Below are 12,918 nucleotides of genomic sequence, written 5' to 3' on the forward strand. Positions count from 1 at the left end.
AGCAGGTCATGTGGAAGTGGATGCGATTTCATAAGAATCCTACAGAACATTACATCCAACGCCTGGAAAATGCCCTATCAGTTAAGGATGACTTCTTTCCTTTTCTGGCCTGCTCCAGACAGTATTCTGCACACAGAACCTGCCTTAGAATTTAAAAATTAAGGAGGACAGAAAATCATCTGGCTTCCAAAAATGATTATGAAGAATGTAAACAGGAAAATAAATTGGGCCTAGAATTTAAAAGAAGATAGAATTTATTAGATAAAAATAAGCCATCTAAATAGGGGCTCAGAGAGCTTCCTTTATTTCTCTAGGTACCTCTAGGCCTTCCCACCCCAACCCCAATAAAAACATTTTGCATATATAATGGCTAGCAAAGACTAAAAAGATGCACAGCTTCCAAAGACAGCAGGCACTCAGCTACAGGAGGGTGATGACTGGGTCAGATGAGACCTTCTGGAGGAGTCCACCATTTTCTCCGTCGCAACCCTGACAAGAAGACACCCCGGACTTCTGGGCCAGAGGCTGACATTAGGAGGTCCCTGAGCAAGTGACAGGCTGGAGCTTCTGGTTGGGAGGCAGGCAGCTTACTCCCTTATTGCATCCTCCAACTGCTTCGCTATCAAATCCTGCTTCTGCTCCTCCAGCACGTCGCAGAACCGACGCATGGCTAGAGGGTCCAAATGGGGACAGACAGAAATATGGTTTAGTGGGTTTGCAAGTAGGTCCCAGACATATCCAGGTCATGCTCAACTCTAAGAGCCTCTCATTCAGGGATCCTGAACTTCAGCCCTCCCATCTTTGGGATGGATTTCCAAGTCTCATGTTACATCCCTGACTTCTTTTTGAATATCATTGTTATGTCAGCCTGCGAGACATCTCAATGTCTCATATCAAAGCCTGTACTCTGGGGCTTATGGCCTTGGCCTAATCAGGATTTCCATTTCCCTCTAGTGTCTCTTCACTCAGCCTACCTTCTATACTAGCTCAAAAGAATTCTGCAACAGAAACCTTCATGAGAATGAACGATTCACTGCTATGTTCCCAGCAGGTAGAACACCATCTGGCATGTAGTGGAATGCGATAAATAAATGTTAACATGATGTCTTATTCTCTACAACCTCAGAGAAGAATCTAAACTCTCTAGAGGTATGTCCCCATATGGCATACAGGGACTTCCATAGTCATCTGCCTGTCCCATCTCACCTAGGGCTGCCAGCCCCACAAGGGCAGAGTACTACTTTTTAGCTTGTGATCCCAATGCCTCACTCAGTGGCAGTCACAGAACAGATACCCCAAATGGGTAATGAATGGACAGGTGCTTGAGATATATATCAGTTCTTATTTGCAAAAGCACTTAATTAAAGATAGACATGGAAACAGGGAATAAAGAAGGGCTGGATATATAGGATGTTTAAGGGCAGGGGGAGGTTGAGATATTAAGTTGATGGGGCACCTTTAAAGGATCGGGAGGTCAGCTCCACTCACCCAGTTTTAGCCGGGGGAGCTCATCTGCAAAGATGAGGCGGAACCAGCCTGGCTCCTTACACATGTAAGCTTTGCCACAGGATAACAACAGCTTGTGGTCCAGGAAGCGGCGATAGAGGAGCTGTTCTTCTTCAAATGTACAGGGATCCAGGTACTAGGTAGGGCAGAGGAACAGAGCTGAGCCCAAGACCCAACTGGCAGGTCTGCCCAAGAACACTGGTCCTCATTCCCAGAACTCACCTTTTTCAAGTTGATCCAGACATAGAGGCCAGAGCTGCGGTTGTGAAAGGGGATCTCCAATGCCTTCAGCTTAGCAGTGACATATTTGTGAGCTTCCCGGAGCCGGAAGCAATTGGTGGGTAGGTACACCTTGTCGATCCATTCTGGGTGGGTAGAGAAAAAACACTGTCACAGATATTATCACAGAAATCTATGGAGAGTTCCTTCCCAAATGCTCCCTTCCTGAGCTTTATGCAAAAAAACAAAAACAAACCAGCCTCCTTCTGTCACCCAGCCTGGAGTGCAGTGGTACAATCTTGGCTCACTGCAATCTCCACCTCCTGGGTTCAAGCAATTCTCATGTCTCAGCCGCCTGAGTAACTGGAACTACAGGTGCACACTACCACACCCAGCTAATTTTTGTATTTTTAGTAGAGATGAGTTTTCACTATGTTGGCCAGGCTGGTCTCCAACTCCTGGACTCAAGTGATCCACCTGCCTTGGCCTCCCAAAGCACTGGGATTATAGGTGATAGCCACTGCACCCTGCAAGCTATTTCTAAGACTATTATATTCAAGCTGATGGTATCCACACCCAATACACCCACTTCTTATCTAAGGCTCCTGTAGAGACACTGGGCTTCTCAAAGGTATAGTAGGAAAGTTCCCTTTGAGCCCTGAGGCAAGGAGTCAATCCCCTAACAGGGGTTATAGCTGCTGTTGTCAACTGGGCAAGCAGCAGGGACTCACAGCTCCTACCTCTGGAATTTGAGCCTCATACAATGCAGTTGGAGGAATAGATATATGCCCGGGGATGCTCTTAGCCCAACTGCCCTCAGCATTCATAGAACAGAACCACTTGGAGAGCTGTTGGAAGGCTTGATGCTCAGGCTATACCCCTAGATCATCTAAATCAGGATCTTTGAAGATGGAACACACATGTCAGTATTTAAGCTCCCTGGGAAACTCCCATGTCCATCCAAGATTGAGGATGAGCATTGAAGGGGCTGGGATCTGGTTACCGCCAAGTATCAAAGGTCTTGATATCTAGGGAACCAATCAGTTGGATTTCTCCTATCTACTTCTCTCCCCTCTCAGGGCTGAAAGCAAATTGTTTTCTAAACCAGCAAATATAATGACATTAGTTTGTTTCATCATATCCCAGCTATTAATTAAAACTTCCAGCTTGGTATCTGTTCTATTACAGGGAACTAAAGAAATAGAGTCTCTTCTAAGTTTGGGCCATGGCTCTAAAGGGGTAAGTCCCTTCTGAGGCCAGCATTCATTTTAGATCCAAGCGAGGGGAAGATGAATCCAGGTGCCACAGGCCCAGCCACACCAACTTGCCCAAATGACAGCTCTCCTTTGGCCACCTTGGAAGATGAGATAATGTTGTATTGGAAGAGTCAGCTTGGTTTTTTTGTTTTTATTTTTAATAATCTTTGTCTAAAGCAAACAGGGCTTTGGGGAAAGAAAATATATATTCACATAAGTACTAATTTCTGAAGTTCCTACCTTCACAACTTAGAGTAGGATTAGCCATCCACTTCTAGGCAGAACACAAGCTACCAGACATCCAGAAATTAAAGCTCATCCTATGTTTTTGTTATTGCTGTTGTTTTTGTATTTTGCAGGGTTTTTTTTTTTTTTTGAGATGGAGTCTTGCTCTGTTGCCCAGGCTGGTGTGCAGTGGCATGATCTTGGCTCACTGCAACCTCTACCTCCCCAGTACAAGCAATTTTCCTGCATCAGCCTCTCAAGTAGCTGGAATTACAGGTGTGTACCACCATGCCTGGCTAATTTTGCATTTTTAGCAGAGGCCTGGTTTCGCCATGTTGGCCAGGCTGTTCTCGAACTCCTGACTTCAAGTCATCTGCCTGCCTCAGCCTCCCCAAGTGCTGGGATTACAGGCATGAGCCACCACGCCTGGCCTTGTCTTGTGTTTTGAAACAGCACCTCCATCTTCTATCTACACCGTGCTGTGTTATCTGACCTCTCTTGCCCTCCTTCAGTCTTCACATCTTGCCACAGTTAAATCTGAGACAGCAAATAGGGTCTCGGTATATTAAGGGCACATCGGAGCCCAAGCAAGTCCAAGAGTTCCCCACAGCCATGAGGTCCAGCCAACATGCCAGCCTGCACTAGAGCTCAGTACCTGTGTTCTGGAGCAGTTGACACAGCTTGTGCTGGGTGATGCCAGAGATGCTGTGGAGGTAGCCGAAGGCACTGACCGCAGAGGCTACCTCCTTGTTGTGGGTGTACAGAGCACCGAAGCGGAAGCCAGAGATGCCAAAATCCTAGAGGAAGAAAAGTGGAACAGGAACAAGTGTTTTGTCTGCCTTCTATTCCTGGCCCCCCCTCCTTCCCTAGCCAAGGAGAAAAAGCAATGGCTCACCTTACTGGTACCCCAGATCATGTGGGTCCTGCTGCGATCAGGCAAACTGAAGAAGAAATGGGAAAAATAACTAAGGTTAGAGAGAAATAGTTGATAAAGATCTGGGGCCTACGAGGGGAAAGTGGACTTGAGGTTCTTCCTAGAGATCAGGGCCTACAAGGGCCCAAAGTTCAGGAGACAGTTGTCTCAGTTAAGCCAGGAAGTCAGCACAAGGTATCCCTGAAGACCTAGAGGGAACAGCACCTGAGTGCCCACTGAACAAAGTCTAGGACCTTCAGCTTGACGTGTGGCTCTCCTACAGCTTGGCCAAAGCCACCTTCTTGGCAGTTGGGCCACCATCATTTCTAGAACGTGCCTGAGTATTTCTTTTCTTTTTTTTTTTTTTTTGAGACGGAGTTTCGCTCTTGTTACCCAGGCTGGAGTGCAATGGCACGATCTCAGCTCACCGCAACCTCCGCCTCCTGGGTTCAGGCAATTCTCCTGCCTCAGCCTCCTGAGTAGCTGGGATTACAGGCACGCGCCACCGTGGCCAGCTAATTTTTTGTATTTTTAGTAGAGACGGGGTTTCACCATGTTGACCGGGATGGTCTCGATCTCTTGACCTTGTGATCCACCTGCCTCGGCCTCCCAAAGTGCCGGGATTACAGGCTTGAGCCACCGCGCCCGGCCCGTGCCTGAGTATTTCTTACTGCCCCGCCTTTGGTGAAGCGGTTCCTTCTGCCAGACACTTCCTTCTTTTGCTTTGATTGCTGGAATCCCATCTCTAGGGCAAGATACCACGCTTCAGAAGGTTCTGCCCCCTTTTTCTTTCCCTGTAGGAGCCTCATAAAAGCTCCTACCCTGGCATTTTATGAGGCTCTATTTTGACCTTTGACAGTAGACTTTCTACCTTGACCTCACATTATTATCTTGTATACAAAATAGCATATAGACTAGAAGACATTTAGGGGGAAAGATGGGAAAGATGATGCTTTGCTTGTATTCACAGCCCCTGTGGGCAGTTAACTCTGTTCCTAGCAAGTAGCCAGTTAAGTTCATGTCACATGAACTCACCTTGCAAAACCAGAACCTTGTGGTTCTCGTTCCCAACTCCAGCTGAGACCAACTCACCTTTTCATGCTCAGAACACTGTGGAATGTGATGGATTCATCAAACACAGACAGCATGTAAATCTCATCTATGATCACATGTAGATCATGCCTGCAGATGAGATGAAAGAAGGAGAACAAGTTCTAGCTTCTCTCTGTAATCTTTTGTCTTTGCATGCTTTTTACAAGCACTTTTGTCATCTTAACTCATGTCTTTTATGGTGTTCTCTGGACACAGATCATGCACTCCTACTGCTCCAGCAGCCCATCTGAGACTCCAAGGGGCACAGTAAGGTAGATGGGGTGGTACACCAGAAGGGACCCTTAGATCTGGCTTGGGGGTACTGGGAAGGAGCAGGACCCAAAAGACATATATGAAAACATCTCATCTAACCTTAGCTAACCATTCAACCATCAAGCGGAGACTATGGGAAGAGGCTAGGTGGCCCAGAGAATTTTTAACTGGTAGAGTCAGGAGCTCCTAACTGTGTATGTGCCTCATTCATTCTCCCAACAACCCTCAGTACTGTCATCTCCATTTCAGATGAATAAACTAACGTGGGCTGGGTACAGTGGCTCAGGCCTGTAATCCCAGCATTTTGGGAGGCCAAGGCAGGCGGATCACAAGGCCAAGAGTTCAAGACCAGCTTGGCCAACATGGTGAAACCCCGTCTCTACCTAAAATACAAAAATTAGTTGCGTGTGTTGGTGCACACCTGTAATCCTAGCTACTCAGGAGGCTGAGGCAGGAGAATTGTTTGAACCCAGGAGGCGAAGGTTGCAGTGATCTGAGATCATGCCATTGCACTCCACTCTGGGCAATAGAGCGAGACTCCATCTCAAAAAAAAAAAAAAAAAGGAACTAAGGCTCTGCACTGTAAAGTCAGTTCCCTCCATTAGCAGGTTCTGTAGCTGGGATGTGAACCCATTCTATCCAATTCTTGCCCACCCCCTCTAGCATTGTTCCTCCTGACCCCACGCTGCGCCATTCATTGGTCTGAGTTAGTCATGAAGTTTGACTGAGTCTCTTTCTAATGGAAAATGGAAGGTTATTTGCCTTAAGTAATAGGACTATTTCAGGACTCCAGACAAAACTGAGGTTAGCATGCTTTTAGGAAAGGATCGTGAAGTTCTGCAGAAACATGTCTTCATCGCATCAAGGTCTGAGAGTCTTTTCCTCGGCCCCTAGTCCTGCCTTTGGAAATGGATGCTGGCAGAAAGTACTTAAGCTTAAGTAGAAAAGTAACAAATTCTGTATTTGTAAGTGACATTTTCCTCAGAAAAACAACTATATTTTGACTATTATGTAAATGTCAATACATGGGCAGAGGCTAGAAAGGAAATGGCAAAAAGTTTGAAGTGGTAAGTTCGTGGTTACGTTTTCCTTTGTTTTAATTTCAGTTAGTTGTACATAACTCCGAAAAGTATGGTGTATAGTGAGAAGATTTAGGGTAAATTACCTTTTTTTTTGTAAATTACTTTTTGAGACAGTCTCACCCTATTGCCCAGGCTGGAGTGCAGCGGCATGATCTCAGCTCATTGCAAACTCCTCCTCCCGGGTTCAAGTGATTCTCATGTCTCAGTCTCCCAAGTAGCTGGGATTACAGGCACCTGCCACCATGCCTGGCTAATTTTTGTATTTTTAGTAGAGACAAGGTTTCACCCTGTTGGGCAGGCTGGTCTCAAACTCCTGACCTCAAGTGACCACCACCTCGGTCTCCCAAAGTTCTGGGATTACAGGAATATGCCACCAGATCTGGCTCTTGACTTCTTGACTGTAAGTGATGGGAACCCTTTCAAGGAACATCTCTTAGTCTCAAGGGGTGGAACTCATACCTCTTGGCAAATTCCAGGTATTTCATCAATGAGTCTGAGGAGTAGATGTCACCCAAAGGATTCTGAGGGTTGGTTAGCACAAGGCCTCGGACATTTTTCCCCTAAGAAAAACCCAAACATAACTGAGTGAATACAAGTCCTTTGTATCTACTCTAAATTCAGCCAAGGATCCTTTACAGGTCAGGACATCCAGGAAGGCCTAGGTAGGATCTTGATGCAGCAACTACTGTAATGTCCACAGAGGGGAAAGAGGAAGGAAGTCTGGGGCTGCTGTTACATCCCATAGGACTCAGGGATCCTAGACGGACACACCCCTGGATCATTCACTGTCTCTTCCGACTTCCAACAGCCCACCAGGTCTCGGTGAACAAGCAGTACCGGAATTTCAATACTCAAATCCCTTTTAGGACCAGCAGCGGTCACCCTAAAAATGTGGTTCCCTCCTTACCTCAAGCCTAGCTTCAAGCAAGGCTTCCTCTAACTTGTCCACAGTGAGCTGGAAAGGATAGGTGTTTATAGCAGTGATCTGGAAGAGAAACACCACGTAAGAAGTGTCTCTTAAAATCTAAGCCTTGATTCCTCATTCCCATAAACCTCAGACAAACCCCTGCCTTCATACCATGGTGCCAGCCCACATGCCCTCTCCACCCCAATTTCTCCACCTCTACCCAACCACTTAGATGGGTAGAAAGCAAGCCCTTCTACCCCTTTAAGTGTCCCCAGAACAGTCCATTGCCTAGGGGTACAGAGCAGGGAAGGGGCCCCATGCAAACCTTACTCTCCAGGTGGACAGGAATCAACTCGACCTTCGCATACAGGCGGGAGCTAAAGGCAAAACCACCATAGAAGGGAGTGGGGACCAGGAAGGCCTCTGGAAACAGATACAGAGCCATCAGTCCAAGGTCTTTCAATCAGAGCCTGCTGCCAGGCTCCCCAAACTAGCAAAGCTATCGACAGAAAGAAACTCAGTTTCACGATCCCTTCCCTGGAGATTAATATTCTTAGGTTCAGGTGCTATGAAAGTTATCCATTATTACAGACACCATTGGGGGAAAGAAAACTCTAGTTTCTTTTTTGTGGGTACACTAGAGAGGAAGAGGGAGGAATATCACTGTGAATGGCTCATAATTCAGGGCACAAATCAAGCTAGGCTCAACAGCAGATGGAGCGATGATTATTAGGAAAGCCTCATCTGATCCAGGCCAAATATCAGAGGTCAAGGTCCATGCGCAAGGAGGGCTCCAATCATTTGGACCTGGTGATCTCATGTTCTTTTCTTCCCATCCGTTTGGCCTTACTGGGGAGCTAACAGAAGACCTGCTCCTTTGCATGAAAGGGACCATCTTAGCCACTTGTTTTGATGCATCCAGAGCTCCTTAAGATTGGAGTCTCTTGCTTAAGCATTGTTATGGGGGAGGTTGGGAACAGTCCATTCAGCCTTGTTTGGTCCAGGATTAATTAACCTTTCTTTGAGTAGGTAAGAAATCTATATTGTCTGAGCCTGTTGCCAGGGCTCTCTGTATTGCAGATGAGCCCAAAAGCCCAACCATGAACATAGTAGCCAGCTTCCCATCGTCATTCCTGGGGCATACTTCCTTGAGGTCCATCATGTATCTCTTCCATTAAATGGGGCATCCAAACCCCTTGCTCCCACAGAAATGGGAAGATATCCTAGTCAGTGTGGGAGAAGCCCCAGCACTTTGGGGAAAAGGCCTTGAGTCAAGATGCTCTTCTTCCTCAAAATGCAGTGCCCGTGTGTTCCTACCCACATGCCAGTATTTCACCGAGAGGGAAAGCAGAGCCCGCTGACTTACCGCCTGGGTCACACAGAACCATGGCCAGGGCAGAGAAGACAGAGCAGCAGCCATTTAGAACAACCACCTGAAGACAACACACAAGAGGCAGAAGTCAAAACCAATACCCATGTGAGAAGGGGTAGCCACGCTTTCTCCATCCTCCTGGGCCGGACAGGCACAGGGAATGTCCTCAGTCAGGAAACATTGGCCTTCACACTGCTGTGACCCTGAGAGTCTCCACTGGTTCTCCTCGTACCCCCTAGAAAGGGCAGAGCATCCTCCAAGAATATAGCCCTCCACCAGGGTGGCAGCAAGGCTGGGAAACTGACTCACGTTTTCTGGATCAAGTGGGGCAGGTGCCCTGCAGTAGTAGGTCAGGAACCGGGCCACTTCTTCCCGCAGGCTGTAAACAGACCCAGAGAGACGCTGTGGTTCCCAGGCCCCTTTCCTCACTTCTGGCTTAGATGGTCATTGTTCAACCTAACAGGGACCTTTACTACCCAGTCCAACCTCACATTACAGAGCTACTGACTGAGACCATCAACTCCCCAGGTCACACAGACAATAAATGAGAGTTGGGACAAGAACTCAGGCCTTTTGAATTATTCCTACTATACCAGGCTGCCTCCTGATGGAGTTTTGCTCTAGGCATTTTCTAGAAGTTATTACCCAAAGAGACAGGGAGGTGACCAACCAGGAATTTGGTGCCTTGAATCCTCCTTCTGGATAAGGACAGCTGCCTGTGGGACCAAGAGACCCTAAATTCTGAAGGTCACTTACAACGGCTGCCCTCTCCAATCAGGGTACTGCAGCAAGGCCTCCTCAACGCAGTTCATGTCACTTTCTTGCAACTGTTGACAAATGGAACATGAAGACAGGTAGGCCAGGGAAGTCCAAGAGGCCTCATCCTACTCCTGGTTCGTACATGAGTGTTTGCCCTCCACATACATGGCCTCCCAGAAAGGGAATGGGTATATACACTGCATGCTCCTTAATGGAGGCTGCCATCTTGTCATAAATTACACAAACAGATACCTCACTGGGAAGTATTTGACCCAGAGGTTCCCAGAGCAACCTACCCACCATATACCTGATCAGAGAACACCTCCGGATGGTCAGCAAGGCCAGGAGGTTAGATGTGCTATTCTAGAAGCTATTTCTCCACTCCTTTTCCCAAGCTTCTGTGTCTTACCCCAGTATCTATCACAGCCAAGAAGCACACTAGGGGGACTAAGCCTTGAAGGAGTGGGTCCCAACACAGCCCAGAACACGGCTTACTCTTTCAGCCATCAGGTCAATGCAGAGCTTGTTCTCACTGGTGCCAAGGTTAATGAAGCCCTGGAGATGGAAGGAATCTAAGATCAGTTTGATCCTCTTGCTCCACCCTAGATAGATCCCTTGAAACATGCTAATATTCATCTCGGACTAGTTCAAATGGAGATCTCACTGCCCACAAGGTAATTCAATCCACATCTGACAACTTTAAGTGTTAGGAAAGCTTTCCATGAACCCAAAATAGTACAGCCTGCAAATTTCCTCCATAGAGCCACATAAATAAGGTATGTCCTATCAACCAGTCATTGAATTCTTATGTGCCAGACACTAGACCAAGTGCTTCACATGAGTTGCCTTAATTCCCGAGAAGAAGGTTCTATATGATCCAATTTAAAGAGTGAAGGTTAGAAAAGTCGAATAACCTACTGGCCATGTAACCTTGGGTGATAGGTAGAACTCTACCTACCTGACGCCCGAGCCTGGACCCTTAATCCCCAAAGCCCCACCTGACACCTACCTCTGCAACTTCTCCTTACACATTAGGGCCTTCTAAGTTATTACAGGAGAACAGAGATGGGAACAGAGGGGAAGGTATAGCTAATGTTACCCTCCACCCTCTGTCTGGAGAGCTGCTCAGGACTCCACTTTGCCGTAAGCCTTTCTTCAGTTTCCTATCACCCTGAGGGTAACCTCCTTTTTCTTTTTCTTTTTATTTTTTGATATAGGGTCCCACTCTGTCACCCAGGCTGGAATGCAGTGGCACAATCTCAGCTCACTGCAACCTCCACCCGCCAGGGTCAAGTGATCCTCCCACCTCAGCCTCTTAGATAGCTGGGACTAAAGGTGTGCACCACCATGCCTGGCTAGTTTTTGTATTTCTTGGAGAGATTGGGTTTTACCATGTTGCCCAGGCTGGTCTCGAACTCCTGGACTTGAGTGATCCACCCACCTTGGCCTCCCAAAGTGCTGGGATTACAGGCGTGAGCCACCACACCCGGCCCCTGAGGGAAACATCTTAACACCTCCCATCCATCTCTGTCCACACCTCCTGCCACAGCACCAGTGCTCTCTACTCTGGCCACTGGACCTCCTTTCCCAATCACTCCTAGCCCTTCCCATCTTAATGATTTCACATGTGCTGTTTCACACCTGCCTGGAGGGTCATGGCCACAGCCATCACCACGTGGCTGGCTGATTCAGCCTTTAAGACATCTTCCCAGACCAACTGAAGAGGGCATCGCTTTCATGCTCTTGGGGAGATTATTAATGCCTGTGCCCCAGTGGCTGACTCATTCTTCACTATGCTAAGTTCCATGAGGGCAGACTCATTTGCCTCTGTGACTACAGGGACTGACTCCTAATGATTAAGAGCTAGGATTTAGGGAAAGGGAGGGATTTGGGGGTGGATGGAGTTCCCAACTTTCTGGGGCATGTCACCTTATTTTTCCAGTTATTCCCTTATCTGCAAGATGACAAGAGTGCCCATTTCATAAGGCTATAAAGAATGAGAGCGCATAGAACACTTGGCACAGGACTCAGTAAATCCAAGTGACTGGAGCCCGTGAGGATGCTGCCCACCCTCCACCCCAAATTCTCACCAAGGTGTTCTTATCCTTATGATATTTGTCTTTTTGGTAGGCATTATAGTCCTGGAAGCTCAATTGATAGAGGGCATAGATGCCAATCCCACGGTTGGACAGGTCACGACTAACAAAGGCAGCTTCACAATCACTCAGTTGGGGAACTGGATCAGGCTGCCCAGATAGTTGGGTCCCCTGCCCATATCTGACATCATCCCTAGAGTCCTCGGAAGGAAGAGGCACTTGGAGCTCCAGGCCACCCGTGGCTCCAGACTGTAGGAGGTTGATCATCTGGCACAGTAAGCGACTTAGGAGGGCTTCCTGCTCACGGATGGCCTGGGTGTGCCTCCGTTCCTGCAGCAGGCCCTGCCTGCTCATCAGCTGCACAAAGTGCTCCCTCATGGTCTGCTGCAAGTGCCGTGTCACCTCCAACAGCTGGGTATAGATGCTCTGGTCTCTGAGGACCTGGCTTCTCGTCTGGCCAGAGGGCACAGGAAGGGCATCTGACCGATGACTCATACTCCAGGTATCTGTACTGGCCTCTGCAGGCTTCCTGGCACCTACAGAGAAAGAGACCATGCATTGGAGCAAAGGAGGATCTCCTGGACCCTCAGGTCCAGAAATGGATGGAGACAGAACAGATCTCAGGCTGGTTCTTCGCACTTCCATGCCTTGGTTATGTGACCAGATTGGTTCAGGAAGAGTTACCTACTTGTTCGGGCAATGAGTACTTGGCCCCAAGCCTAGACACTGAGTGCTCTACTTAAATGGCATTAGAATGTGTCCTGAGGAAGACTCTTAGGGTCCACTGTGAGAGCAGGAGGATATGAACAAGGAAACTCCGGAATCTCCACCCTGTTCCTCAACCTGAGCGGTTCCTGCTTTGTCTGGTTAAATAGGAAAAAAGGGTTTCTACTGCTCAAAAACAACTAGCAACACTACCCACTGAGTAAAACATTCTGCTAGAATAAACTACCACCTGAGGGCCAGATCTTGCCTGCCACTTATTTTTATAGATAATTTTATTGGAACACAGCCCCATTCATTCATTTGCGCCTTGATTATGGCTGCTTTTGTATGACAATGGCAGAGTTTAATAGTCATGACAGAGACCATGTGACAGAGACCATACAGTCCACGAAGCCTAAAATAATAACTGTCTGGCCCTTTATAGAAAAGGTTTGCCAAGCTTGTTCAATACATCAGCCCTTCTTTTTGCCTGTTCTTCTCCAGGTTGGCCAT

General features: G+C 47.6%; 1 protein-coding gene across 2 annotated transcripts; it reads right to left on the bottom strand.

Annotated features, from left to right (window-relative positions):
• Positions 1–530: 530 nt before the first annotated feature.
• ACCSL (1-aminocyclopropane-1-carboxylate synthase homolog (inactive) like) lies at positions 531–12,251 on the bottom strand. 2 transcript variants are annotated; one of them, XM_012452643.2, is made up of 14 exons: positions 11,695–12,251; positions 10,100–10,159; positions 9,602–9,672; positions 9,155–9,224; positions 8,840–8,906; positions 7,799–7,896; positions 7,474–7,551; positions 7,026–7,126; positions 5,212–5,301; positions 4,102–4,147; positions 3,862–4,003; positions 1,729–1,871; positions 1,489–1,642; positions 531–670 (listed from the first exon to the last, which is right to left on the bottom strand). In XM_012452643.2, exons 1-14 carry the CDS (start codon positions 12,193–12,195, stop codon positions 588–590), a joined length of 1,704 nt encoding a protein of 567 aa, XP_012308066.2. In that variant the 5' UTR covers positions 12,196–12,251; the 3' UTR covers positions 531–587. The 2 variants fall into 2 exon arrangements, with proteins under 2 accessions (XP_012308066.2, XP_012308067.2); XM_012452644.3 differs by having other exon boundaries at positions 10,100–10,206.
• Positions 12,252–12,918: the final 667 nt, after the last annotated feature.

The sequence above is a fragment of the Aotus nancymaae genome, unplaced genomic scaffold (assembly GCF_030222135.1).
Source record: "Aotus nancymaae isolate 86718 unplaced genomic scaffold, 86718_ANA_hifiasm-v0.15.2.pri h1tg000059l, whole genome shotgun sequence".
NCBI lineage: Eukaryota > Metazoa > Chordata > Mammalia > Primates > Aotidae > Aotus > Aotus nancymaae.